Source organism: Sinohyriopsis cumingii, chromosome 19 (assembly GCF_028554795.1).
Source record: "Sinohyriopsis cumingii isolate HCF-2022 chromosome 19, ASM2855479v2, whole genome shotgun sequence".
NCBI classification, from domain to species: domain Eukaryota; kingdom Metazoa; phylum Mollusca; class Bivalvia; order Unionida; family Unionidae; genus Sinohyriopsis; species Sinohyriopsis cumingii.
Genome location: NC_142979.1, coordinates 28,835,378 through 28,861,940, shown reverse-complemented (window position 1 = coordinate 28,861,940; position 26,563 = coordinate 28,835,378). Strand labels below are relative to the sequence as shown.

The following is a 26,563-nucleotide window of genomic DNA, read 5'->3' as shown; positions in this document are numbered from 1 at the left end:
GTTAATGTTTTCTCCAAACTTGGAGGTATTTCTAACCATGCCTTGAATCTTGACATGACTCGAGTAAATAATCTTTCTTTGTCTGGATTTGTTAAACTTTCAATAGAATGCTTCAGCATCAAATTACTTGGTCACTCTCTCTCTCATTCTGTTTTGGTGTCATTTGGAAACACCAGCTTCATCTGAGAACTCATTGTCAAACATTCTTTATAAAAATTTCTGTCAACTTCAACAAACTTATCGGTGGTAGATACCATCAAATACTCATAAACTCCTTGTCATTGCTTATGATACTGAGCACCATTTTCACTCAGTGTGACTGCATTTCTTAAAATTACAAATGTGTGTTGCCATTTTTTAATAGTTTAAAATGTATAGCAATAAATCATTCCCAAGAATTTACAAATGAAGTATTCTTGAATCTTTCAAGTGGTAAAAGTAATACCATACTTGTATGATACAGAAGTTTTAGTTGTATCATACAAAATTACAGACTTGAACATCTGTAGAACACCAGATCAGCCATGTTCAATTAAATGGGCATGTAATAAAATTATTCACAATTAATTTGTGAGAGATACAACCATTCGTTAAAACAAAAATTATTTGTTAAGCTGTTTTGCCTTAATTAATGAAAACACGATCTTAATATCATTTTAGTGATAACAAATTTCCACGGGAATTTCTGTACATTCCTTACTGATGGAAACCACCATGTACAGTCAAAAAGTAATATTGTATGTATCAATGGACAAATAACTGCAGTACTGGTCTACCAGTAATACAATGCATCTCTATGTCTAAGTGTCAGTTGAAAATTATAGTATTTTCACTTGGAACAAACATATATCCAGTATATACTAAACATGTTAAAATAAACACCAATTATTGCTATCTTCATATAATGTGCATTGTTATACTCTCCTTAAGAGGGCCTAAAGGGAGAATAGACCTTGACTAATGAGTCAGCCTCTATAAATAAAGCCTTATTATTATTATTATTATTATTATTGTTATATTCACAAATTTACTTTTACTGCAGATGTTTTGATCATCATATGCCTAATGCAATTTTCTGTTCTACAGTACTCAATTGTAGGTCGAATTTTTTTCCAGATCCAACTTGGACTGTGATGCTAAGAGGTGGAGGTAGGTAAATTTGTATTACAGGTCTTTGCTGGAAAAGTTCTATTTTCAGATGAAGATGTCAGTTTATCATGTAGTTCAAGAATAAAAGTGTCATACTATGGTTAATCCTGTATTGTTGTCCCAGTGTCCCAAGACCACTATAGCCCAGGACTTGAGTGCTGTACTTATGTTCCAAGACCATTATAGTCTGGACTTGAATATTGTCCTAATGTCGCAAGGCTACTATAGTCTGGGCTTGAGTTTTGTCCCAGTGTTCCAAGACCACTATAGTCTGGACTTGAGTGTTGTTCCAAGACAACTATAGTTGGAGTTGAATATTGTCCTAATGTCCGAAGACCACTATAGTCTAGATTTAGGTGTTGTGCCATTATCCCAGGACCACTATTGTCTGGGTTTCAGTATTATTCCAAGATCAACTTAGTCTGGGCTTGAATGTTGTCCCAATGTCCCAAGACCACTATATTCTGGACTTGAGTGTTGTCCCATTGTCCCAGGACCACATATATACTAAGAACATTTATGACAGGCATCCCCCAAAGAAGGATGGATACACCCCTGAGAAGCATGGTGCAAAACACTCCTGAAAAAGGCTGGATACAATAATCTACCATGTAACCCCCTTATGTTGCCAAATTTTGGCAGTTTTCTTACATTGTCTTATTAGTTTTGGATTAAGTTTGCTATTACCCTATATAATTGTCAATGTAGCCATGTAGGCTTGCTGTTAATATAATATTCATCTTGCTTAAGATTTTAGTTGTTTCCTTTTTCTGCCAGTTCCATATTGGTTCTTCTTAATTAGACCTCATTAGGTTATTATACTGTATATCTTGCCAGTATTCTATGCTTTTGGTGATCCATGCCTTGTGTGTATCACATCATTAAAGGGTAATTTTATTTACAAAGTGATACGTGCATTGGAGGTCCCGTTTCTTTGTTTTTCATCCCATGTATATGCAGTATTAATCATTACAATATCATGCCACATTACATTATCCAATGCAGTACATATTTTGAATTTATCTGAATATAAACCGATGCTTAAGTAATAGACTCACCCAAAATTTTCCAAAATGTTGGCAAATACCATCTATACTTGCTTATAAGTTGAGTCCGACTGCAAACTGCACAGACCCAGATAGGAGTAATCAGTAGAACAAATAACATATAACATGGTCTCCAAGTGCATTATGCCATGGCAGATCAGATCTTTGTTGTTTGCAATTTGACTTGACTTACAAACAAGTATATATGGTATCTTCTAAGGATATCTTTGATAATAAGCCCACTGTCCTGGTTTTGACAAATTTATTAGGCTGTCCTCCAGTCTTATCATGGGGAAATACTTAAAATTGGAACTAGTGCAGTGGCAGATAAGTCACAGTGACTGACAGTTCATGCATTGATCACATTATACTGTAAAATATTGAATGCTGCTTATCTCTTTCAGGTTATTTGCTGATGTTCTGAATGATTTAGCCATATTTATAGAGATACTAGCTCCCAACTTTCCACCATTTTTCACCTTCATGGTTTGCACAGCTGGCATCTTTAAGGTAAATTTTTTACAGTAAATTTCATTTTAATTATCATCAAGTTATCTTGCTTAGAAAAAAGGTAATGTGAGACAAGACATTGCACTCATTTTCTTCAATCCTACTTTTTTTTGCATGCTTCTTAGTATGGAAATCAAGAGAGGCATCGCTCTATGGAATTAATTGTACAATGTAATTTTATTATAATTTACAAATATGAGAGGGAGCATATCCATGATAGCAAATAGTTTGACATCAAGAAACCACTTCATTTAGAGGCCATCCATGAAAAATTAAGTTTATTAATCATTGATATAATATTTCAGAAACCCATTTCATATTTTCATTATTAAATGTTTGATATAATATTTTAAAAGCCTATTTCATATTATCTGTATTAAATGTTTGGAATTTCTTTGTATGATGTCACTCAAGGTTGAAAACTTTCAATCTTAGGGGGTCAGAATGTATGGATCAGAATTTCAGGGAGTCACAGTAGCTCATCTGGTAAAGTATTGGACTGGTAATCTAAGGCTAATGGGGATCTAAGGCTCATGGGTTTGATGTCCAGTGGTTCAGTTAGTACAGCATTGGACTGGTAATCTAAGGTTCATGGGTTTGATATCCAGTGGTTCAATTGGTACAGCATTGGACTGGTAATCTAAGGTTCATGGATTTTATGTCCAGTAGCTCATCAATTGGTACAGCATTGGACTTGTAATCAAAGGTTCATGGGTTTGATATCCAGTAGTTCAATTGGTACAGCATTGGACTGGTAATGTAAGGCTCATGGGTTTGATATCTAGTAGCTCAATTAGTAAAGCATTGGACTAGTAATCTAAGTTTCATGAGTTTTATGTCAAGTAGCTCATCAATTGGTACAGCATTGGACTGTTAATCAAGGGTTCATGGGTTTGATATCCAGTAGTTCAGTTAGTACAGCATTGGACTGGTAATGTAAGGCTCATGGGTTTGATATCCAGTAGTTCAGTTAGTACAGTATTGGACTGGTAATCTAAGGTTCATGGGTTTGATATCCAGTAGTTCAGTTGGTACATCATTGGACTGGTGATCTAAGGTTCATGGGTTTGATATCCAGTAGTGCAGTTGGTACAGCATTGGACTGGTAATGTAAGACTCATGGGTTTGATATCCAGTAGTTCAGTTAGTACAGCATTGGATTGGTAATCTAAGGCTCATGGGTTTGATATCCAGTAGTTCAGTTGGTACAGCATTGGACTAGTAATCCAAGGCTTATTGGTTTGATATCCAAACAGGCCAGCCTTTGATATTATGAACACTCATGGCTAGAGTCACAATGACTTAGATAATATTATGAATCTGTTGTGTTTGTCTATTATGTTTTGATATTAAATGAGCACAAATTATAATGTTTCACTCTCAAAAAATAACATTATTTTATTATTATTGTTATTTTCTCTAATTTCTAATGGTCGCAAGATATTAACCTACCACTACAACTGATCATTATATATGTAGATCCTATTTGTGATGTTAAAATTAATCTATTTCAATGTTTTCAAAATGTATGCAGTAAAGTTTTTAGTGTTAGTAAAACATATCTTGAAAGACTACCCTTATTACTGACAAAAAGCAGTTTTTCATTGAATATGTTCCCAGATCAAATTAACATTAACAATATAAGCCTTTTACCTCCTGAATGCAGCCATAGTAAAATACAAATATTTGTATTTACTGTCTATATATTATATAGACAAAGAGTATTAACTCTTTGCCATTACCTCCCCTTGCAACCACTAGCTGTTGCTAGTTTTTAAGCTTCATTTCTGAATAGCAATATTGTACATGTCACCTCCCTTCAATCAAACCTCAATTTTTAATGAATTCTAACCATCCACAGGATTAGGATTTATTTGGTGTTAATATTCATCCTTAAACAGGTGATATATCTATATTTTTATATTTTGCAAATTTTTGGGTTATTTTCTTGGACATTGTTTTTTTCTTAGGCAACCTGGTACAAACGCACTATTGAACATGCTATCTATTGTTTGCTCACTCTGTTAATAACAGGCTTTGTTTTGCAATTTATTAACACAAGGAGGTGTTAATTTATCAATTTTATGCTATTATTTATTGTTTCAGTTAAACATGTCTAATAAGTGCAGCAAATGCAGAAAGTTTAAAACCAGGCAAGAGACACATGGATCATGTCATGTGTGCGAAATGTACTTCTTCCCCTTGCAGTAGTGCATTATTGTCTGAGGACTTTGGTCTACACTGCTTCAAAAATCAACCAAAGGCAGAGAGAACAGGAGAAAATCCTGCATGGCCAGAGATGATGTTTGAAGTATATACGTGATTACAGAATCCCATTAGAGCTTTGTGGTGGACATTACTGGGGTATCCTCCCCCCAAAGTCAAACATATGCGGCCTAATACCATTGTCACCTTCTCAGATTTGGGGGAGTGAGATATATTTATTTTGCCATCACAATTAGACAAGCCAGCCCTCAAACAACGCCTGCATCAATTGCTATAGGAGATGGTGATGCATTTTCTTAATTCTGACCAAAATTTAACAGCTTTTTCCTTCACTTTTTTATACAAGTATAAATCTGATACATTGGGAGAGTGCCCTCCCTCCATTTTTAGGCAACCTAGTGGGCATAAACCACACCACCAACACCAGCATATCCAAGCATGGCCTTTGGATCTGTAAGTCTGGGTGCACAGGGTATTTCTGATCCAGTGAATCCAGCATACAGTGTGATATTATCCGCAGACATCACAGTCATCCAGTCATCCAAGCATGGCCTCAACTGCAGGGATCTTAGTGGCGGGTTCATCATTCTTAGCCATGTATTTGGCTTCCTCTATTTATAATTATAGGGATCTTAGTGAAGATCTGTTTGTATAGCCAGGCAGACAGTTCCAGATGCATATCATGATGGAGTCTTTAGCGAAAAGTCCAACCATCCTGCCATGCTGACAGCATGACCATAACCAAGCTGGCAAGACTGATTTCCACATGGCCCGCAACCAGTTTGACCATTCTCCAGGCTGACCATCCATCCATCTCAGTATGCCAAAATTGTCTAGCAGAGCTGGCTTTTTCTAAGTTCACTGCTTAACTGCATGGTATTGGCCATGAATTATATGGAGACAATGGCATCATGTGATCATTGCCACAGGGAATGGTTTATCCTGAAGGAGACAGTGAACAGGAGATTTCACAGTGAGTGTGAAGTTATCCTGAGAAACAGCCTTAATCTGATTTAGCCATGAATAGGACAGAGTTGAGGTTCAAGAGCTGTTGTCAAGGAGATATATTGGGTGTTGCCACACTTAGGAATGCCCACCACCCATTACCACCACACATAACTATAAGGTTAAAGCATCAGTTGATATCTGTGATGATGAAGAGTCTTCATCCTTCTGGCTGCTTCCTCAGTCAACCAATTTCAAAGAGTTTTATGATAGGCTGTTAGGACACATTTGTGACCCAGGTAATACTAAGGCTTTCTTTTCATTTGCATTGTACAGGTACAAAAGACATTCTAACACCTACCATACTGAACTCACAAAATTAACAGCAGTTCTGGATTTGGCTTTGTTGGTGATTTTCCTACTGGCAAAAATCTTGGCCAAAAAACACATGGGAGTCAACAACCCAAATTGTTCAGGTCATTAATAGGGCAGGTCACCGTTCAGTAGTGAGTGTGTTGAGTGCCTCTGCCATTCTTGACCTGATGTGATGTGTGTTTGTACTCCACATTAACTTTTTGGAGGCAAAACTGAAGAAGATCAGAGGCAGGCACCCACCACATCTGTGTTTCAAACCCCAACCATCCCTGCCTCAACATGATGATAGGTGAGCTAAGAAAACAGGATCTTTTATGTTCCAAGTGTTGTTCAGATCCCAAAATTATCAGTGCTCAAAGATTTCTTTTTCCCTTCACAGGCCCAGGACTGACAACTTTACAAAATTCACAAGCCCATACACAGACCCAGATGATTTGAAATATAAATCACAAGCCCTGACTCAAATTCAACAAGCCCTGGCACAGTCCCAGGGCTTGTGACTTTGAAAAAAATAACAAATCATGACTCAGATTCTACAAGCCTAATACAAGCCCTTCCAAATTTCAATCTGGCACAACTTGTACAAATCATGTTTCTGATAAGATTGATCAGAAATCCTTAGTTCTTCCTATGTGTACCTGTTGCAAGAAGAAAGGACACATTTTTGTCTGATTGTTACAAATTGAAAAATAAGCAACATAATCAAGACAGGCCTATTCCAAATGCTCTTATTTCTAAGGGTTGAAGATCATGGTCATGTATTGAAAGCAATACATTTGTAGGGTCTAATAAACCCCAATCTGATTTTATTATGGAGAAGTGTGAACCATTCATGTTGAAGGGTTCTAGATCACTCATGAGTGATTCGGCCAGTCCTATCCCTATTAAAATTTTAAAGGACACAGGATCTTCTCAGAGTCTTTATTATCAGGTAGTTTACCTTTTTCTAAGAAGTCTTCTTCTAATGAGAGTGTTCTTATTCAGGGAGTAGAGTGTGGCCTTGTTAATCTGAAGATTTGTGACAGTCAAAACAGTGTTTTCTTTACCCATTGAGGGTGTTCATTTATTACTAGGCAATGACCTAGCTGGAGATAAGGTGTGGTTAATCCAATTGTAAATGACAAGCCTTGTTTAGATCAGAAAATTGGTCCTATTGAAAAAGAATTCCCTGATTTATACCCAGCTTGTGCGGTCACTAGAGCTATGGCAAAGAAAGTTCTTGAGAATGATGTTGATCACAAAAGTATTCCTTTAGCTGACACATGTATTGTTCAGGCTTTTGTTGAGGTCACTTTCACTCCTTGTTTGGCTCAATCAAAAGGTATTGACCACAGTGATCATCTTTTAACTATTTATTCTCTTTATTCTAATCAGGGTGACAAATGACAATCACTTGTTGTCAAACAGGAAAAAGATCCTGAGATATTCTGTTTGTTTCAAAGGGCCATTAGTGAAAATGAAACCACAGAAGTACCTGTTGGTATTTTTATTAAAGATGGGATTCTAATGAGAAAATGGAGACCACCCGAGGTAATTGCTGGTGACAAGTGGTCAGTGAACTATCAGATTGTAGTTCCAAAATTGTACAGACAGGAAATTCTTATTCTGGCTAATGAAACTCCTTTGGCTGGTCATTTAGGGATTAATAAGACTTATCACAAGATCTTGAATCACTTCTATTGGCCAGAAACTAAAAGTGAAGTTGTAAATGCTGCAGATCTTGTCATGATGTCAAATGGTAGGGGAACCCAATCAGAAGATACCTAAAGCTCATCTGAAACTTGTTGCTGCATTTGAAGAACCATTTAGCAGAATAATGGTAGATTGTGTTGGTCCCTTACCTAAGAGCAAGTCAGGTAACCAATACTTGTTGACCATAATGTGTGTGTCAACAAGATTCCCAGAGGCAATTCCTTTGAGGAATATTAAAACTAATAGAGTAGTAAAAACTTTGATAAAGTTTTTTTAAAAACTCTATTTGGCCTTCCAAAATCTGTCTAATCTGATAAAGGGTCAAATTTTATGTCTGGAATTTTCCAGCCAATTATGCTTGAATCAGGCATTCAGCAATTCAAGTCAAAAGTGAAATTACGGTTTGACAGAACTACAGTGGAGAGAACTTTTGGGTCTGGTGAAAGAGTTCTGTCTCTCTTGCTCATTCTTCAAACTTTTCAGATTAGGTATTACAGCCCTTACAAGTTCAGAAGAAAATGAATGAGTGAAATTATAATAATAGTACTCCTGGGATGTAAATAAATTAAAGCAGTACCAGTATATTGAGAGAGATAGCCAGGTTAATTTAGTTGTACCTGTCCCACTTAGTGAGCATTTAAGTGAAGGAATGCGAGCAGTCTCTATTGATTTTGGAGTAACAAATCTGTGGAATTCAGAAATTATGAATAATTTGGACCAGAAACTTTAACATTTGAACAACAAGAAAGGAATGAACTTATACAGTTATTACTTGAATATGAGCACTTATTTCTAGATGTTCCTACAAGAACAAACAAAATCTACCATGAGTTTGAAATAGTAAATTCCACACCTGTGAAACAACACCCATACAGGATGAACCCTCTCAAACAGGAATGCTTGAAGAAAGGAATTAATTATTTGCTAGAGAATGATTTCATAGAGCCAAGTAAAAGTAACTGGAGTTCACCATGTATATTTGTTTCGAAACAAGATAATACTTTCCTATGTGCACTTATTATAGAAAGGTGAACAGTGTGACTAAAACAGAATCATTTCCATTGCCAAGAATTGATGACTGCATTGATAAAATTGAAAATGCAAGGTATGTCACCAAATTTGACCTTCTAAAAGGATTTTGGCAAATTCAGCTGACAAAGAGGGCAAAGAAAATTTCGGCATTCTTGACTCAGATGGACTTTATCAATATAAAGTGATGCCATTTGGGATAAAAGGTTTGCCAAATACTTTTCAATTTTTAATGAACATGATTACATCTGATCTAGATAATTGTGATGCTTGCATCGATGATGTCACCTACAATGACACCTGGAAAGATCATTTAGCGAAAATTCATAAATTCTTTGACAGACTCACAGATGCAATTATGACAATTTATCCAAAAGTGAGTTTTGCTGTCCTTGCATAACATTTCTAGGATATATCATGGGGCGTGGACAAGTTAAACCTATAGATGCTAAGGTCAAGGCGGATCTCAAAATCCCTGTGTCTATCAGTAAAATGCAGCTGATGTGATTTTGGGGTATGGCTGGATCCTGTCGGAATTTTTTCTCTCCAATTTTTCCATAATTGCTGAACCCTTGAAAACTGTATTAAGCATGAAAACCAAGTTTCATTGGTCTGAAAAATGTCAGGAGGCTTTTGATAAGTTAAAGGCCGTACTTAAGAGTGCACCAGTCCTTACAGCTCCAAAATTCAGCCAATCATTTAAACTGTCTGTTGATGCAAGTGATGTTGGGGTGGGAGCAGTATTGATTCAAGAAGATAAAATTGGTGTTGATCATCCAGTGTGCTGTTTTTCTAAGAAATTAAATAAGCACCAAAGACATTATTCCACAGTCATGAAGGAATGTTTGGCTTTGATATTGTCATTACAACACTTTGAATTTTACATTAGTTCAGCTCCTTCTTCGATTATGGTGTTTAGTGATCACAACCCCCTTACTTTCATCAGCAAGATGAAAAACAAAAATCAGAGATTATTAAGATAGAGTTTGTTATTGCATGAATATAATATTGACATCAGGCACATCAAGGGAAAAGACAGTTTAATAGCAGATGCACTTTCACATTTATGGAAATATATTGTTTCATGTATACTTTGTGTCATTCATAAGATTTCATCTTTTTTTTTACTACATGCATATTTGACTAATTGTAAAAAGAAAGATTTATTGTGTAAATCTTTCTTTTTCTTTATGAGGGAAGTGTTATGTATATTTAATTTAATTGCTTGTTTGTTAGTTTTAATTTTTTTTATTCCATTACATGTTATTGTAATGTAATATTGTATGCTAGGCTTGATCTTTTCCAAAATTGAGTTCATTTCTGCTTGACCTGATTGACTCTTTTAAAATTATTTCATATATTTAAACATATAATAATAGTTACATTATTCTCTATCTGTATGAGGTTATTATTCAGGTAAACAAGAAGGACTAAATATGTTGATCAGGGTTATGGTTTTGGAGATTCCCCCTTTCTTTAACATCTAGCATGTTAAGTTGTATTGTGTTATGACCAGTTTGGGCTGAATTACATTTTCTCCAAATTATTTAATTCAAGTGATTATTTTCTCTGGAAATACAAAAGTGTTCTGACAAAATTATTGGATAAAGACATTCATTGGAATTTATACTGAATTCTAACTTGGAATAATATTTCTTTGATTCAACAAGAGACTGTTGACACATCAGCACTTTGCAAGCCATAACAGACGTCATTGCCTTCAATTTTGGATCTCTTTGGGACTGAACTGAGTTTTATTCAGGACTTTTTATTACTAGGACTTGTGTCTTTAATTCTTGGATTATTTTTGGATTTTATTCACAGTACTGAAAGTTATTTTTTCTTATTTTTCACTTTGTATTCTAGGGAAATAAGTTAGTTGTTAAACTTTACAAAGCTTGTTGTCCTCACTCTTTTCTTTTATTTACTTTAAGAGCATAGACTCATAAGACTACACACTGTACCCTCCCCCTTCTTGGCAACAGTTGATATATCTGAATATGCATTTAATATTCTGATAAAGGTCACTATGTGATTTACAAAATATATTCATTTTGCTTGTTATCAACAAATAGAACCATATGATTGCATTTATAGTAAAGTTAATTGTACTTGCATATGTGGAGTCACTGTTTTGCTGTAGCTGTCTATATGACTCATGGTACTAATTTAGTTCCCATAGTAAACCTTTGCATACACCATATTAAAAATTCAATAGCTTTAAATTTCTGAGTGCTCATGATCAAACCTTTATTTATCAGTATAGATGAAACCTGGATGTCAGCTTCTTTGTAGAGAAAAGGATATGAACCATGGTATTTTCTGGGCCTACATGTGTTTGAAACGTGCTTTCGATTCCACATCAAAGAGTGAGGTGCTAATTTCAGTAATGATTGTTCCAATCTCAGGGGTGTTAAAGGACTGAAATTCTGTAAATAAAACAATGTCTCTATATTTTTTAAATTACAACTAGGATAGGCTCTCAAAAGATTCCTTTTCCTAAAAAATAACTTGTATGAACCAATCCTAGTCAGCCAAACCCATATATACCCTATCTTATGTTCACACATTTCCAGACTGGTTCCCATTTTTCAATACATTTAGATCTACGTATCCTTAACAGATCAGCAATGTTGATGTTCATTAGCATCTGAAGTTTGTCTTTTTGTGATTTCTCTTTACATTTTTGATGTTGCTCATAAGTGCCACTTAATATGTTTAACCAGTGTTGCATTACACTTGTGTAAGCATGAGCAATGGAAACATCTTAAGGAATAAAATAGCAATCAAACAAGACAATAAAATCAGAAGACTTGAGTGTTTCTTCCTAATCATATTTTGTCTGTCCTTAATTTGTATCTCGCCTTCACCAAATGGTGGCTGATTTTTAGGCAAAGACTCAAAGGCCATCATGGACTTCATGGACTTCATGGACTTCATGGACTACATCTGATCCTTTTAGTACTTATAATACTCAAACAAATCCAAAATTTGACCCACTGTAATAAGGTAATCTATTATCAGCTTATGTAGACATGTGAGTCTTAATCCCATTACTCAGCCACACATCATTGCACTGGTTGCAATGACTGCTGGAACATGTTCAGTTGTTAGTATTTTGGTTCTGGCTGGTTTCTGTAATGCATGGATAGAACACATAAAAATTACATTTTTTCTGTACTCTTTTTAAAAACATCTTGTAATTTTCAAAAGTGGTTGATTTGAACTTTAAAATGGTATGTGTATTCAATGGCTTTAAAAGTGGTATTTTTTCCTGCGGCTGGTAGAATTGCATATATGTTAAAGTCAGGTTAGCACCAATTATAGGTATCATGCTTCACTTTCTATACAAAGTTTACAGTTTTCAATAGAATTATGATAAGTAGACATAAGGGTAAGTTGCATACATAGGGATATATCTTAATAATTTATTAGTCTTTCAACAATTTGAATACAAATGTCCACATTTCATCAATGTGATCAAAGTTTTCTCAGGAATAATTGGATTTGTTTTGACAAGCTCAATGAGAACTTCACCTAAAATACAGGAGGGGTCTGATCTAAAAGGAGAGGGACCACAAACATCAGGCTTTAGGATATTTTAAGCACTGTTTATGACAGGAGACAACAACCAGAGAGCCTAGTATGCACATTTACATGGGAGGTAAGAAACCCAGTTTCTCCACTCCATACCTCCTGACTTACCATCCCCACTGCCTGCAGACAATCTAACAGTGGGCACAGTTTCAATCACATGACCACCTTTTGCTTTGATGCTGGTCATTGGGGAGTGGTGTTTCAGAAGAGGCTGAAACAAGAGTCAGCACCCATGAAGACCCTGAACACAGATTTTAGGGCATGCAAAAGTCCAGAACACTTCAGCCCATTGGTCTCAGTGCAGATACTTGCGTGGTAACAGTTGAAATTTTGTGTAATCTCCTTACCAGGATGCTGTGTGTCCCCCTCCAGAGGGGTAACACTAACTTTAATGATGCATGTGTGTAAATAAAAGAATCAGTTGTTAAGTTTGTGTGAATCCAAATTAACAAATTGCACTATGAAGCCCTATCTCTTCCTTATCACTACATGTACAAACATTTAAGATTTTGCAGCAATGTAACAATGGTAATAACACATTATCAAAATCTTATATTGAAAATTTATGTTTAAAAGTCTGCAGTTATTTGATTTTGGTTGACTAAATATTTCATTTTATTCCCAATCTTTTTTTTTAATATCATAACATGTTATACATCAATTTCTGAGCCTGTATTTAGCCAGACTCCTTACATCACAAGTATTAGACATGCAGAGAAATAGATCATATGAATTAAATGGAAGGATGACACTTTAAGAAAATATAATCCTTATTTTGGTTTCTGTTGCCCTAAGGTTGGTGATGTTTGATGTAAGTTGTATCTTACGCAGTACTATATCACTGTACTAAAAGTATATAACTGTGTCTGTGTTTTCAAGCTGTAGATACAGTCCTTATAAAAATCTTTTTTGTTAAGTTAGTTTTTGGACACTGTTGCTTGGATGATCTTGCAAATATATGGTATGTATGTATCCTGAGGAATCTAGCATGATAATATCTAAGAAAGACCACTGTGACCTACATCCAAGCTTGAAGAATTTTTATTCAGGTAGGCAGCTTCTTCACTGGCAAAGGGAATTTGGTAAAATAATTGGGGTCAGTTATCAATGTAAACATTTACATTGTTATGAAAAATTGGGGTCAGCCATGGCTACCATTCTCTCATTTCTTTGCCACCCATGTCTAGCACCTGGCTTGTCCTCAGCATCTGTCAGTACTGACCGTTACCAGTAGCAAACATAACCCTCATCTGTGTGTATAACTATATGCATGCAAACTTTGTTGTCTTCTTACATATTTATTATTGTTTAAGACTGCTGTGTTTTTTGTCTCCAGTCCATTGTAGGGGTTGCAGGTGGTGCCACCAGGGCAGCTCTGACACAGCATCAGGCTAGAAGAAACAACATGGCTGATGTCTCAGCTAAAGATGGTAGCCAGGTATAGTGATAATCATCTTCAGTCTACTAGTTCTTTTCTTACTTGAAGTTTTAGGTTTAAATGATCTTGACTCTGACATCTTTATTTGTAATATTATCTACTGTCTTGTTGCTTAATGATACAAGTACAGTTGCTGTATGATATAGTCACAGAAAATGTGAAAATGTGAAGCATGATGCACAACCAGCACAATGACCAAATGGTTTTACAGTTATCCTATCAGTATTTTTTTAATTACCTCTAATTTATGTAATTTTTTGTAAAACTAATGTCAAATATCGACAGGTATGTTCTTTTCCAACAGACATGCAATGGCAGCCAACCTGCTTTGGAAGGGGTGATGGTGGTGGACTAGATGTATGTGCAGACATTCTTAATTTGTGTATTGCTTAAGGTTTTGGAGAGATCCTGAACTATAACAGTGAAACACAATTTTGGAAAATCTTTTGGAATGATTTAATTAATTTATATAAAAATTTATTTTTCTGTAGGAGACAGTAGTAAACTTGGCTGCTCTCTTATGTAACCTGTTTTTGATACCACTGGTAACAGGAAAAGTATGGTAAGCAATGATGTTTCATTAATGGGATATTATACTGACTTTGTGACTCCTAACAAAGTAAATATGTGTATATTTACCTTGTGTACATTTTTCCCTTGGTAGCTCTGAGCTTCCTCATACCTGCCATGTGAGGATGTATGATGCTGAAAACAGTTTTTTTATTCCCAAACCCCTCAACATGGTTGTGCTTCAAAAAGCAAGATTTTCACTAATCCTCGAGAAAAAAAAATAAAACAACACCACCTCATTATGTGCCTGTAACATGTAGCATGTATAAACGGTGAACTGTCCAGCTTATAGCTCATGTAAAACTATCCTTGGGGCAGTTTATACTGCTAATTATCATTGTGGCAAATAAGAGAAACAGGTGGTCATATATTAACAATGATAATTTCACATGTTATATATTTCTGCATTTTGTATTTGACCCTAGTCCAAAATCAAGTCAATGGTCTACCTGACTAGTGACATTTATTTTTGTAGACAATGTAATACATAGCTCATATTTCTCAATGATTATTCAGATCATTATTGTTGGAAGTGAACATGTTAGTTTTGAGTGCAGGACTTTAGTCTTTCATTTAGAGATTACTGATCCTGTTAACAATGTTTTAGAAAGGAAACTGACCTACATTCTGGCTCTTTTGTTGTGTCTTGGCTTTTTATATTAATGTTGTTTACTTCAAAATTACTCATTCCTACCTTAAAATCTGAAGTGGAATCAGTCTTATTGTTGTGTTCAGTTTTTTAATTGGGTGAATTTATTTATTTAAATTATTCACTGGAAGTACAAAGTGCTTATTAACACATTTTTGACTAAATCATTTTGAAATCTTTGTGAATTCATTCAATGGCCTTTTTTATTGTGTTCTTGTGTTACATCAAGACTATTAACACTTTGCCACATTACAGGCATTGGTGCATTAGCACATTCAAGACTACAGGCACATCAGCACATTCAGTATTGGAATTTATTTGGAACACCACTTATATTCATTTGGAACTCTATACATTTGGACTTGTGATAGAACTTTTAGAACTATTTGGGTTTTAAATCACAATGCTGTTAGTCCTTTCTAAATTTTCACTTTGTGTTAATATGAAATACATTTTTTTTAAATTTTACAATACTTGTTGCTTTTTGCTCTTTTCTGTTACACAGTTAAAGACCACAGAGTCCTAACACACATATTATATTATTTAATTGGCTGACAATAACTACAGTGATGTGTTAAGTCCTTTAAAGACTGCTGTGGGGGAGCACATTATGATAATTTGCTATAGGGCCAAGTAAGTTTAAGCATAAAAAAGGCACAGAGGATGATCAAGTTCTTTTGTCATTTGCTGTAGGCATCAGCTGCTTTGCATAAGTTCTCCGCTTGTGGTTTGAAACCAATTCTCATTGTTAACTCAAAATAGTGACTCAAAACACATTGGTTGATGTTGTTGTCCATCCTTGCCTTTGCTGCTTTGTTTTTCATTTCTGTACAATAACTGCTAGACATTCTGAATGGCTTCTACTTTAGGCAAAGGGCTTCCACTCAGTAAAATTTTCTTCATCACAGACTTGGGCCAAACTATGTGGATGGCTTACACTTTGGATAGGGAGGAAGCCTATCATCTTGGAGTCAAAAGGTCAAAGGTCATGGTCACTGTGAGTGCAGAAATATTATTTTCACACAATAACTTTGGTTCTACACCACAGTCCTGGATGAAACTTTGTTGAGTATAAAGTACACTCTTTGATTTTCTTAAATCAAAAGGTCAAAGGGCAAGGTTGGTAACTAAAAAATGGAAACATGTTTACAGTACATAAACTTCATTTCTCAACCAGGTATCTTCACCAGAGGTCTTGCACTTTTGATATGAAGAGGCCTATTGATTTGGGGCTGTAAGGTGAAAGGTCATTGTGATTCTGAGGAAAATTAATTTTGCACAATAACTTTTGTGCTGGAGTAAGCATTTAGATTAAACTTTGTGGATAGGCTGCACTCAGAGAAAGAAAGAAGCCTGTAAGTTCTGGGTTCTGAACATAAATGTCATCACAAGTCTAATAATAATGTAATGGTTTTTACAGTAGGTTTATTTGAAGACTGCATGCCTCAACTAGTCTAGGTCATTGAGACCTGTTGGTAATTTTCCAGTCAACCATGCTCTTCCAGTTTTTACAAGACAATGACTGTATTCTATCACATATACTTATTTGTTTGTATGCATGAAATAACAATTTGCTTAGAAAAATGAGACATCAGAATTATAATGTTTTAATTTAATAAATAAAAATCAGTTTGAAAAAAGCTGTAGATATAAAACCAAAAACATTTGTTAATCATAAAAAATTTTAGTAATAGAGAAGATAAATAAGAATAAATTTGGGACAAAATGTGTCCTTGAAATTTTCACACTTTAATTTTCAGTAAAATTTAAACTCTTGATTTCGAATAAAAGCAAATGGTATTGGTGTATTCAGCAATTTAATGATATAATTAGCCATGACTTTTTGATTTTTTAGGTTAATATGGACTTTGTATATGGTATTTACCATTCTTCATCTTTTTGCCAATTATTCTGCTGTTACCTGTGTCGTCATGGAAACATTTAATAAAGCCAGATTTCATATCCTTCTGCAAGAGTACTTTGGGTCAAATAATGTCCTTCCTCCAGCACCTGTAAATTTCAGAGAACCAGTACTCTGGGGTAAGTGAAGCCATTTTCAAGTTAATGATTCATTTGACCTATCCACAACCGTTAGTCATCTATGACTTACCAGTTGCTATGCTGATCAGTGAGGTTGCCTGTCACCTGTACAGCCATGCATCATTGCCTGTTTCACTCTTGATTTTTAGAGTGGAGAACTACCTGACAGAGTGAAATCTAACACCTTGAGAGTTTTACTTTTAATGCATTCATATTTACATCCTTATAAGCTTGTTATTTTTCAACCAGTTGGTCAGATTTTCACCCCAAAGTCTTAGTTTTAAGTATTGATGTAAATTTTGAATACATTTTTTATTTGAAGTTGATATGCTAACTTATACTCGATAGGTCACATAGGCCATATAGAGCTTTCACTATATCAGTGTCTATGTCAGTGCTTGAATTTGACTCAGTAGGTCACATAGGCCATATAGAACTTTCACTATATCAATGTTTATGTTAGTGCTTGAATTTGACTCAGTAGGTCACATAGGTCATATAGAGCTTTCACTATATCAGTGTTTATGTTAGTGCTTTGAATTTGACTCAGTAGGTCACATAAGCCATATAGAACTTTCACTGTATAAGTGTTTATGTTAGTGTTTGAATTTGACTCAGTAGGTCACATAGGCCATATAGAGCTTTCACTATATCAATGTTTATGTTTGTGCTTGAATTTGACTCATTAGGTCACATAAGCCATATAGAACTTTCACTGTATAAGTGTTTATGTTAGTGTTTGAATTTGACTCAGTAGGCACATAGGCTATATAGAGCTTTCACTATATCAGTGCTTATGTTAGTGCTTGAATTTGACTCATTAGGTCACATAAGCCATATAGAACTTTCACTGTATAAGTGTTTATGTTAGTGTTTGAATTTGACTCAGTAGGCACATAGGCCATATAGAGCTTTCACTATGTCAGTGTTTATGTTAGTGCTTGAATTTGACTCATTAGGTCACATAAGCCATTTAGAACTTTCACTGTATAAGTGTTTATGTTAGTGTTTGAATTTGACTCGTAGGCACATAGGCCATATAGAGCTTTCACTATATCAGTGTTTATGTTAGTGCTTGAATTTGACTCATTAGGTAACATAAGCCATACAGAACTTTCACTGTATAAGTGTTTATGTTAGTGTTTGAATTTGACTCAGTGGGTGATATGATCCATACAGAGCTTTCGCTGTATAAGTGTTTATGTTAGTGTTTGAATTTGACTCAGTAGGTCACATAGGCCATATAGAGTTTTCACTGTATAAGTGTTTATGTTAGTGCATGAATTTGACTCATTAGGTCACATAAGCCATATAGAGCTTTCACTGTATAAGTGTTTATGTTAATGTTTGAATTTGACTCAGTGGGTGACATAAGCCGTATAGAGCTTTCACTATATAAGTGTTTATGTTAGTGCTTGAATTTGACTCAGTGGGTGACATAAGCCATATAGAGCTTTCACTGTATAAGTGTTTATGTTAGTGCTTGAATTTGACTCAGTGGGTGACATAAGCCATATAGAAGCTTTCACTGTATAAGTGTTTATGTTAGTGTTTGAATTTGACTCAGTAGGTCACATAGGCCATATAGAAGCTTTCACTGTATAAGTGTTTATGTTAGTGTTTGAATTTGACTCAATGGGTGACATAAGCCATATAGAGCTTTCACTGTATAAGTGTTTATGTTAGTGTTTGAATTTGACTCAGTGGGTGACATAAGCCATATAGAGCTTTCACTGTATAAGTTGTTTATGTTAGTGTTTGAATTTGACTCAGTAGGTCACATAGGCCATATAGAAGCTTTCACTGTATAAGTGTTTATATTAGTGTTTGAATTTGACTCAGTGGGTGACATAAGCCATATAGAGCTTTCACTGTATCAGTTGTTTATGTTAGTGTTTGAATTTGACTCAGTAGGTCACGTAGGCCATATAGAAGCTTTCACTGTTTAAGTGTTTATATTAGTGTTTGAATTTGACTCAGTGGGTGACATAAGCCATATAGAGCTTTCACTGTATAAGTGTTTATATTAGTGCTTGAATTTGACTCAGTGGGTGACATACGCCATATAGAAGCTTTCACTGTATAAGTGTTTATGTTAGTGCTTGAATTTGACTCAGTGGGTGACATAAACCACATAGAGCTTTCACTGTATAAGTGTTTATGTTAGTGCTTGAATTTGACTCAGTGGGTGACATAAGCCATATAGAGCTTTCACTGTATAAGTGTTTATGTTAGTGGTTGAATTTGACTCATTAGGTCACATAAGCCATATAGAGCTTTCACTGTATAAGTGTTTATGTTAGTGTTTGAATTTGACTCATTAGGTCACATTAGCCATATAGAGCTTTTTCTGTATAAGTGTTTATGTTAGTGTTTGAATTTGACTGGAAATGGCATCCTGATATAGTAAATTTTCTATATTACACATACAGGGAAAGAATTTGAAAATTAAACAAATTTTTATAAAATAAAATATATATATATATATATATATATATATATATATATATATATATATATATATATATATATATAGTTGTCAGGCAGGGAGTTCAAAAAGCAGAGGAAGAAAGGAAAAGTAAACAAGCTGAAAAGAGAGCTAGAAAGAAGGATAAACAAAAGCTTACTCTGGAGCTACACCATCGTCTCCCATAGAGGGACGGATGCCAAGATATATATATATATATATATATATATATATATATATATATATATATATATATAACCTTTTTGTCAGTTTTAATGAGATAATTATTCTATTCCATAAAATTATATTTTTATTTGAGTCAAACCTGTTCTTTCATGAACATTTCAAGGACTAAGTTAATTGGTTTATTATTATCGGGTGACAGTAATTCAAGATAAATATATCATTAGTATGAAATGATAAAAAAGATGTTATTAACATGCTAATGAGGTGTGTTTACATGCTAATGAGGTGTGTTTACTTACTCAACTGTCCTTGGCACAATATAGCCTTCAAAGTATTGCTGTGCCCCAAAACACTACACAAATCAAACCCAATCTTGCAACCTTGTCAATAGACTGATAGGGGAGGTAACTAATGATATCGTAATTGGAAACCTTGTATTTGCAAATCTGTGATAATGAGGTAGGTGGTCATGAATGTTTTTAACTGAAAAAAGGAATAATTTTCTGAATTTGAGAAAATTAAGGATTGTTTGAGGTCATGTGTATGCTAAATATTTTTATTTTTTGATATACACAGAATTGGATCTTTAAATTACCAATACAATATTTATTTCTTCATACATTAATCATTTTTTGCATGTTCTTTTTTCTCTTGAAACTTTAGCAACTAGAAGAAAGCTGCATATAAATCTAGGATCCTCCTTGCAAAGTAGTTGCAAGAGGTAAGTTATCAGTGTTATATACTTTTAATCTGTTCATTTGCTATTTTAAGCATCCTTGCTTGATAATATAAAGGTAAGTTATGCATTTTTTATGTTTATGATATGTTCATTAGCTCATCTCTGAAGAAGGCTGGGGGGGGGGCTGGTTAAGTTGTACTTACATACAAATTGTGTGTATGTGTGTGTGTGTGTGCGTGTGATTTGGATTTTAAATGTAGCTTTGACAATTTTTCAGTCACATAACTATGATTTCTGCAGTGTGGCAGTTTATAGCGATGTCTAGCACTGGGGCATCATGCTACAGACATATAGCATCATGTCCACCCAGTCACATTATCCTGACACCAGGCCATCCAGTCCCAGCACTAACCTCTTATGCTGAGCACCAAGTAAGGCAGCTGCTAGTACCATTTTGTAAGTCTTTGGTATGACTCTGTCAGTATTCGAACCTGCAACCTCCGACATCTGAGGCAAACACTTCAACCACTGATTTCACCGGAGTGTTGCAAATCGGTTGTATATACTTGATTAAGTTGTCACATCAGGTACAGTTTTTTGTATACTGTATAAATAAATACCTCTAATCATAAATCTTCGTGAGGGGATTCATCTAGGTGAGTACTACATCCTCATCACAGATGAGATCACTGTATCCAATATTTCATGCTTCATTGACTGGTTAAATTTTATGGTTTAAATTTATATCTCTAACACTGTTCATAAAAGAATCATTAAACTCTATGTCTGAATTCATTTCTATAAGTACCACACCATTACCACAAAGGATGGACACTGTGACCTACATTTAACATTTTGCTGGCTTTGGTTTTTGCATTTAGCTCATGACCAGGGTTAGTCTGGCCAAGATTTCATGTTTCACTAATTTTGGTTAAAATGTGTTTTGAGATTATTTCCCAAGCTCTGTTAAAAGGTAATTGTAATGTACATTTAACATTTTGCTGGCTTATGTTAAGTTGTTTTCATATGGCTAATGACCACATTGGTGTTTTATCTACCGTGTAATGCTTCTCAAATTGGAATCATGAAACATGGCAAGAAGATGCATCTTGATGAGAGCTACACCCTCAGATTGAAAGTATTTCACTGTGCCCCTAATTTCACATTTCACTGACTTTGGATCAGTTTGATTTTTTTACTATTCATGCTGTAATCATTAAATTAGGTGATTGTATAACATTTTTTACGTACCACATCATTACCAAAAAGATGACAGTGACCTATATTGCACATTATTTGTAGGCTTTGGTTAAGATGTTGCATTTTATTTTTGACGACATAGGTATTTAGCATGACTTTGTTCAGTGCCTATATAGAATTATGAAACTTGGGGATGCATCTATACAAGTACTATTCATTCACTGCATTAGTAGTTCAGTATTGACTCTAGTTTGTGCTTCAGTGACTTGGATTAAATTTTGAGGTTGGTGTTCATTTCACTGTTCATGCTTGAATTGTAAATTTGATGATGATGTGCATCTCTATTGTTTCCACATTCAACAATAAAAGGAGCCCACGATGACCTCTGTTTTATCCATTACTCGCTTTGCTTAACTTTTGGTATTTAGCTCATAACCAGGCAAGTTTTTGGCCTGTTACATGCATGCTATCCTACCTAGAATCATGAAACTTGAGTGGATGCATTCTAAGAAGTTTTACATCCTTTTTGCCAAAAGAGGTATCAGTTACCTATAATTTTCATGCTCATTTACTTTCATCAAAGTTTTGTGTTAAAATTTATTTCTTAGGTGTTGCTTATGTTCTGATAATGAAATGTGATGAGTGGATGTAGATATGCTGCTATTACACTCTTAAAACCAAGGATGTTCACAGTGACCTACACTTCACACTGATTTATCAATGCTAGACTTGTATACATCCTAGCCTAATCAGAAGTCCATTTCTGACCAATGCCATTGCATGTAGGAATAAATACACTTATTCAATAGTCAACTTTCTATTTTAATGACTACATATCATGATATACTACCATGAACAGCATAACTGTGTATTGCACATGTAAATGAATATTAGAATCATGTGAGCGGACAGCAAGCTTTTCATGTGATGCCTCACTTATATTGGTAAATATTTGATGCATGAACGGTATATTACTGATAGCAGTGTGAATTGTTGGTTGACCCTGACAATGGTACCATGGTATCAGTCTAACCATAACAGATTGATAAACATGTGCACAGTCTGTCATAATGTTTAATTTGGTTTATTAATTGATTGATTTGTGGAGTAAAATGATTGCCCAGAGACATACCATGACACCCCATCTGGTCTTGTTAAGGCAGGGCTCAAACTTGCACCAAGTTAGTTGGATTCCAGCATACCAGCCAGTGAGCCAACACAGCTTCTGTTTAATTTCATATCATGTTATATATTCACAATTGTATTTACAAGTTGAATATTCACTTGAATTGACAATATGTGGCAATTCTAAAAAATGTTTAAGAGTTTGTAGCTATTATTTTCTCTTAACAGAAGCTATACATCTGTATCAAACATAACTGAATTTAAGTGAAATTGTATTCACAGCAATGAAAGGCTATTGAATTTTCTTTTTTTAGCATAGAAGATGTAAAGATACTGCAAGATGTATTTGAAGGGAGCCAGTTTCTTTTAGGAGTAGATTTTAAGAAATGTAAGTATATTATCAGACTTTTAACAAAAATTACCTTTGTTTTTAGTGAGATAATGATTTTGAACCTTCTGATATGAATATATTCACATTCAGTTGCAATGGCTCCAACAACCAGTTACAGTGGTTGTATTGTTTGTAATTTTTGTCAAGCCAATGTTAATGATGAATGAGAAATAGCAGTTATGTTTCCACCAATGGCAGCACTAACAGCATCATCGTAGATTCGAATCTGGAACTGACATTGTGCAAAGTCAGTGTCTTACCATTCTCTGTGCAAGTTCATTGACTTTATTGGCACAATTTGTTCATATTATAATCTCATTTATCACTCCTGAGCATTAAAAAGTTCCATTCAAGGTGATTGAATCGTGTTTACATTATCTCCAGCAGAACATGCTCCATTAAAGTAGAATCCATGACAGTTTCCATTTACAAGTGCCTTGATGAGAGCAGAATAAAAATCTTCTAAAATTTCTTTGTTAAACACTTTGAAACTGGCATGAGTATATGTCACATTTTCAGCAATTTAAATTTCAAGATGGTTTTGAATTGTAATTTTTTTTTTCAGGTCAAATATATATTGTTCTTCATAAGAACTGCACCATTGAGGATCAACTCAGTGCCTGCTACCAAGCTGAGCTTGTTGAATATGCATGGTTACACAGAACCAATCTTTCACAGGTAACATTCATTTGTTAAAATTGTTACACCCCCCCATGCTGCTTAAGGGGGCATCTTTCTTTGCCCTCTCTGAATATCCTTCCTCTGTCCATGCATTCATCACAAAGTGATGTCTCTCTGTACCAGACAGGTACTTCATTCTCTGATAAATGATTATCCAATGTCGTTTTGCAGTATATCCCCCTCAGGACTCCACAGACATATCATATGGGTTGGTTATGGACATGTATGTCATTAAATCGGCAAAACTAAGTTTTATTATTGCTTCTTAATTAATTTTACTAGTCTTGTTTTTAGATTTTGTGATTTCTTTATTAAATGATGGGTTTCTGTGCAAAATACCCCAATCATAACTAAGTGTTGTTTGTTACATACAAGTACCTTAGTAATAGGAGGCTTCAGTGACAATGTGCTACTTTTGAATGGCTTCTTTAAACTACTTTATGACAGGGGACCACTTCACTAAGTATTATGTAAGCATAATGGGTTTTACAGCTGTGACCCATTTTTGGGAATTGGGCCTACAATTTTGATAGGAATGGATTGTGAATCACATTCTCCTTTGAATACATTCCCTGATCACATTACCATTGGGAAGAAACTCCACTATTTCTTGAATCGAGCTGTCATAGAAAGATGAAAATTTAATCTTTACATCCCTTCCCTTTATCTCCCTTCACCACCCCAAGATGGCTACATTTGTTTCCAATATTTAGCTTGGACTTGATACGATATTCATTTTATATCTTATGTGTCACCTAATCCAAGTTAATCTTGTGGATTATTGACCATCCATTGACAAAGCTGATATGGTACTGAGTGTAAAGGTATTTACTACATATTGCAATAATTATTTTGTGAAACTGATTTATTTTTATGTGAATCTCTCACAGATATTGACTATATCTTTTTCTGACCTTGTATTCCAGCATGTTTCCCAAGTGGAATTTATTGTTTGTGCTGAATTGGCTCTGTTTAAACCATTTGCCAGCATCTCTTTAAAGATGCTTTCATACAAAATGTGTTTTTCAAACGCTTTTGTTTCAGCAAGCTGATTGAGTGAGTCCCTTTAGTGGACCTGAGCTATCTACAATTTAGATGTCAGCATCTTTGGCCCTGATGATGCTACCAGGCTTCATAGCTGTCATTGGGCAATGAAAGAGTGGTCATCCCTCCCCCTCCTCCTTTGGTTAGTTTAGAGATCAGTCTGGAACGACAGTGATGCAGGACCTGGTCCACACACTCACACATGTAAAGCTCATGGAAATAAATTGTGGCAGGGTCTCTTACTTCCGGTCAAGCCAGGGAAAGAGGATATAAGCAACCAAAACTTGGCATTGTGTTAAAGTAGTTAATACGCTTGACAAATTCTGAAATATCAAAAATCGCCGCTCATCTATGCAACCCTTGCATACAAATGCCAAGTGGTGATCCGGACCATAATAAGTGCAGTTAGTTGGCATGCACATTAAACCTTCTCAAGCTTCTGTCTGTATGATATTGCTTCACAGAGAGAAGAACTGAATCTGGTATGTCCAGTGGCTGAATCCGAAATCATCACCATGCACAGTTTGAAGTCAGCAAATCCTTACCACAGGTGGGGAGCAGCATTTTTGCTGGATTCGCCTGATGATTGACATGGTAAGAAAAAGTCATTTGCTTCCTTTCCTATTAAATGGTACTGTTTTCACAGTTGTTGTGACCATCTGTTGTACTGTTCTGATATCAGGAGTGCAGTTCATCCTCATACAAGGAATAATCCTTATTCTCTCGAGGGTGACTTTGTGGAGGTAAGGTACTCAACATTGCCGCCTTTAATATATTCTCCTAACATTAATGAGAGAGGAATGTATTCAAAGGAGAATGCAGAATTTTTAGTCAACTATGCATCCTTGTTGAGGTATCACTCAAGCTAAAACTGGTAAACAACCATAGCCACCCATCAGTGGTGAGGGGAGGTAAGAGGAAGGATTAGAAAGAGTTGCTTCCTTCATCTATATGGAAAGTAGATGGAAAAGTTTTTCATCATGTTGCAATTGCTGAATAAGAGATGTATGAGAGCTTCTTCCTAGCAGTAATGTGATCAAGTATGTATTCTTGGAGAAACAATTTCCAGAAAAATATGTTTTCCATGAAATATTGAGAAATAGCAGACATGATTCTTGCTACAGAGCTTAAGTTTACCTTTGGTGCATTGATATCACTGTCACTTGTCATCCATCAGTTTTCATAAATTCCAATTTTGTTTCTTTTATTGCAGGTTCAAATCACAGAGCTGCATCTTCTTGTTAAAGCCCTGGCAGAAGGTACTTTACTATAAGACATTTATTAAAAAATGGATCAATTTTATTATAAAAGTAATATAGCATACCATAAAAAGCACATATTTAATGTGGCATTTTTTCCAATTTTGTAAAAATCAATCCTTTGCATTATATAATGGAACAAAAGTTTCTCTTTTCTTTTCCCTGCCCTGATTTTCAACATTTTTAAGATGTCCTTGGAATATTGATGTTTATGTGGACCTATTTGAAAATTGGGATTTGCTGGAAGTTTTATATTTTGAATAGC

The 26,563-nt window shown here is 34.9% G+C and overlaps 1 protein-coding gene across 2 annotated transcripts in view; it reads left to right on the top strand.

Annotated features, from left to right (window-relative positions):
* LOC149775340 (RUS family member 1-like) overlaps window positions 1-26,563 on the top strand; it is a 49,875-nt gene that overhangs the window by 16,887 nt on the left and 6,425 nt on the right. For both annotated transcript variants that reach the window (XM_089942963.1, XM_089942964.1), the window contains 9 exons: window positions 1,117-1,149; window positions 2,600-2,705; window positions 13,906-14,007; window positions 14,499-14,569; window positions 17,082-17,266; window positions 20,583-20,640; window positions 23,238-23,311; window positions 23,880-23,992; window positions 26,253-26,298. In XM_089942963.1, the coding sequence (XP_089799089.1) occupies window positions 1,117-1,149; window positions 2,600-2,705; window positions 13,906-14,007; window positions 14,499-14,569; window positions 17,082-17,266; window positions 20,583-20,640; window positions 23,238-23,311; window positions 23,880-23,992; window positions 26,253-26,298 (788 nt within the window). The remainder of the gene's footprint in view (window positions 1-1,116; window positions 1,150-2,599; window positions 2,706-13,905; window positions 14,008-14,498; window positions 14,570-17,081; window positions 17,267-20,582; window positions 20,641-23,237; window positions 23,312-23,879; window positions 23,993-26,252; window positions 26,299-26,563) is intronic.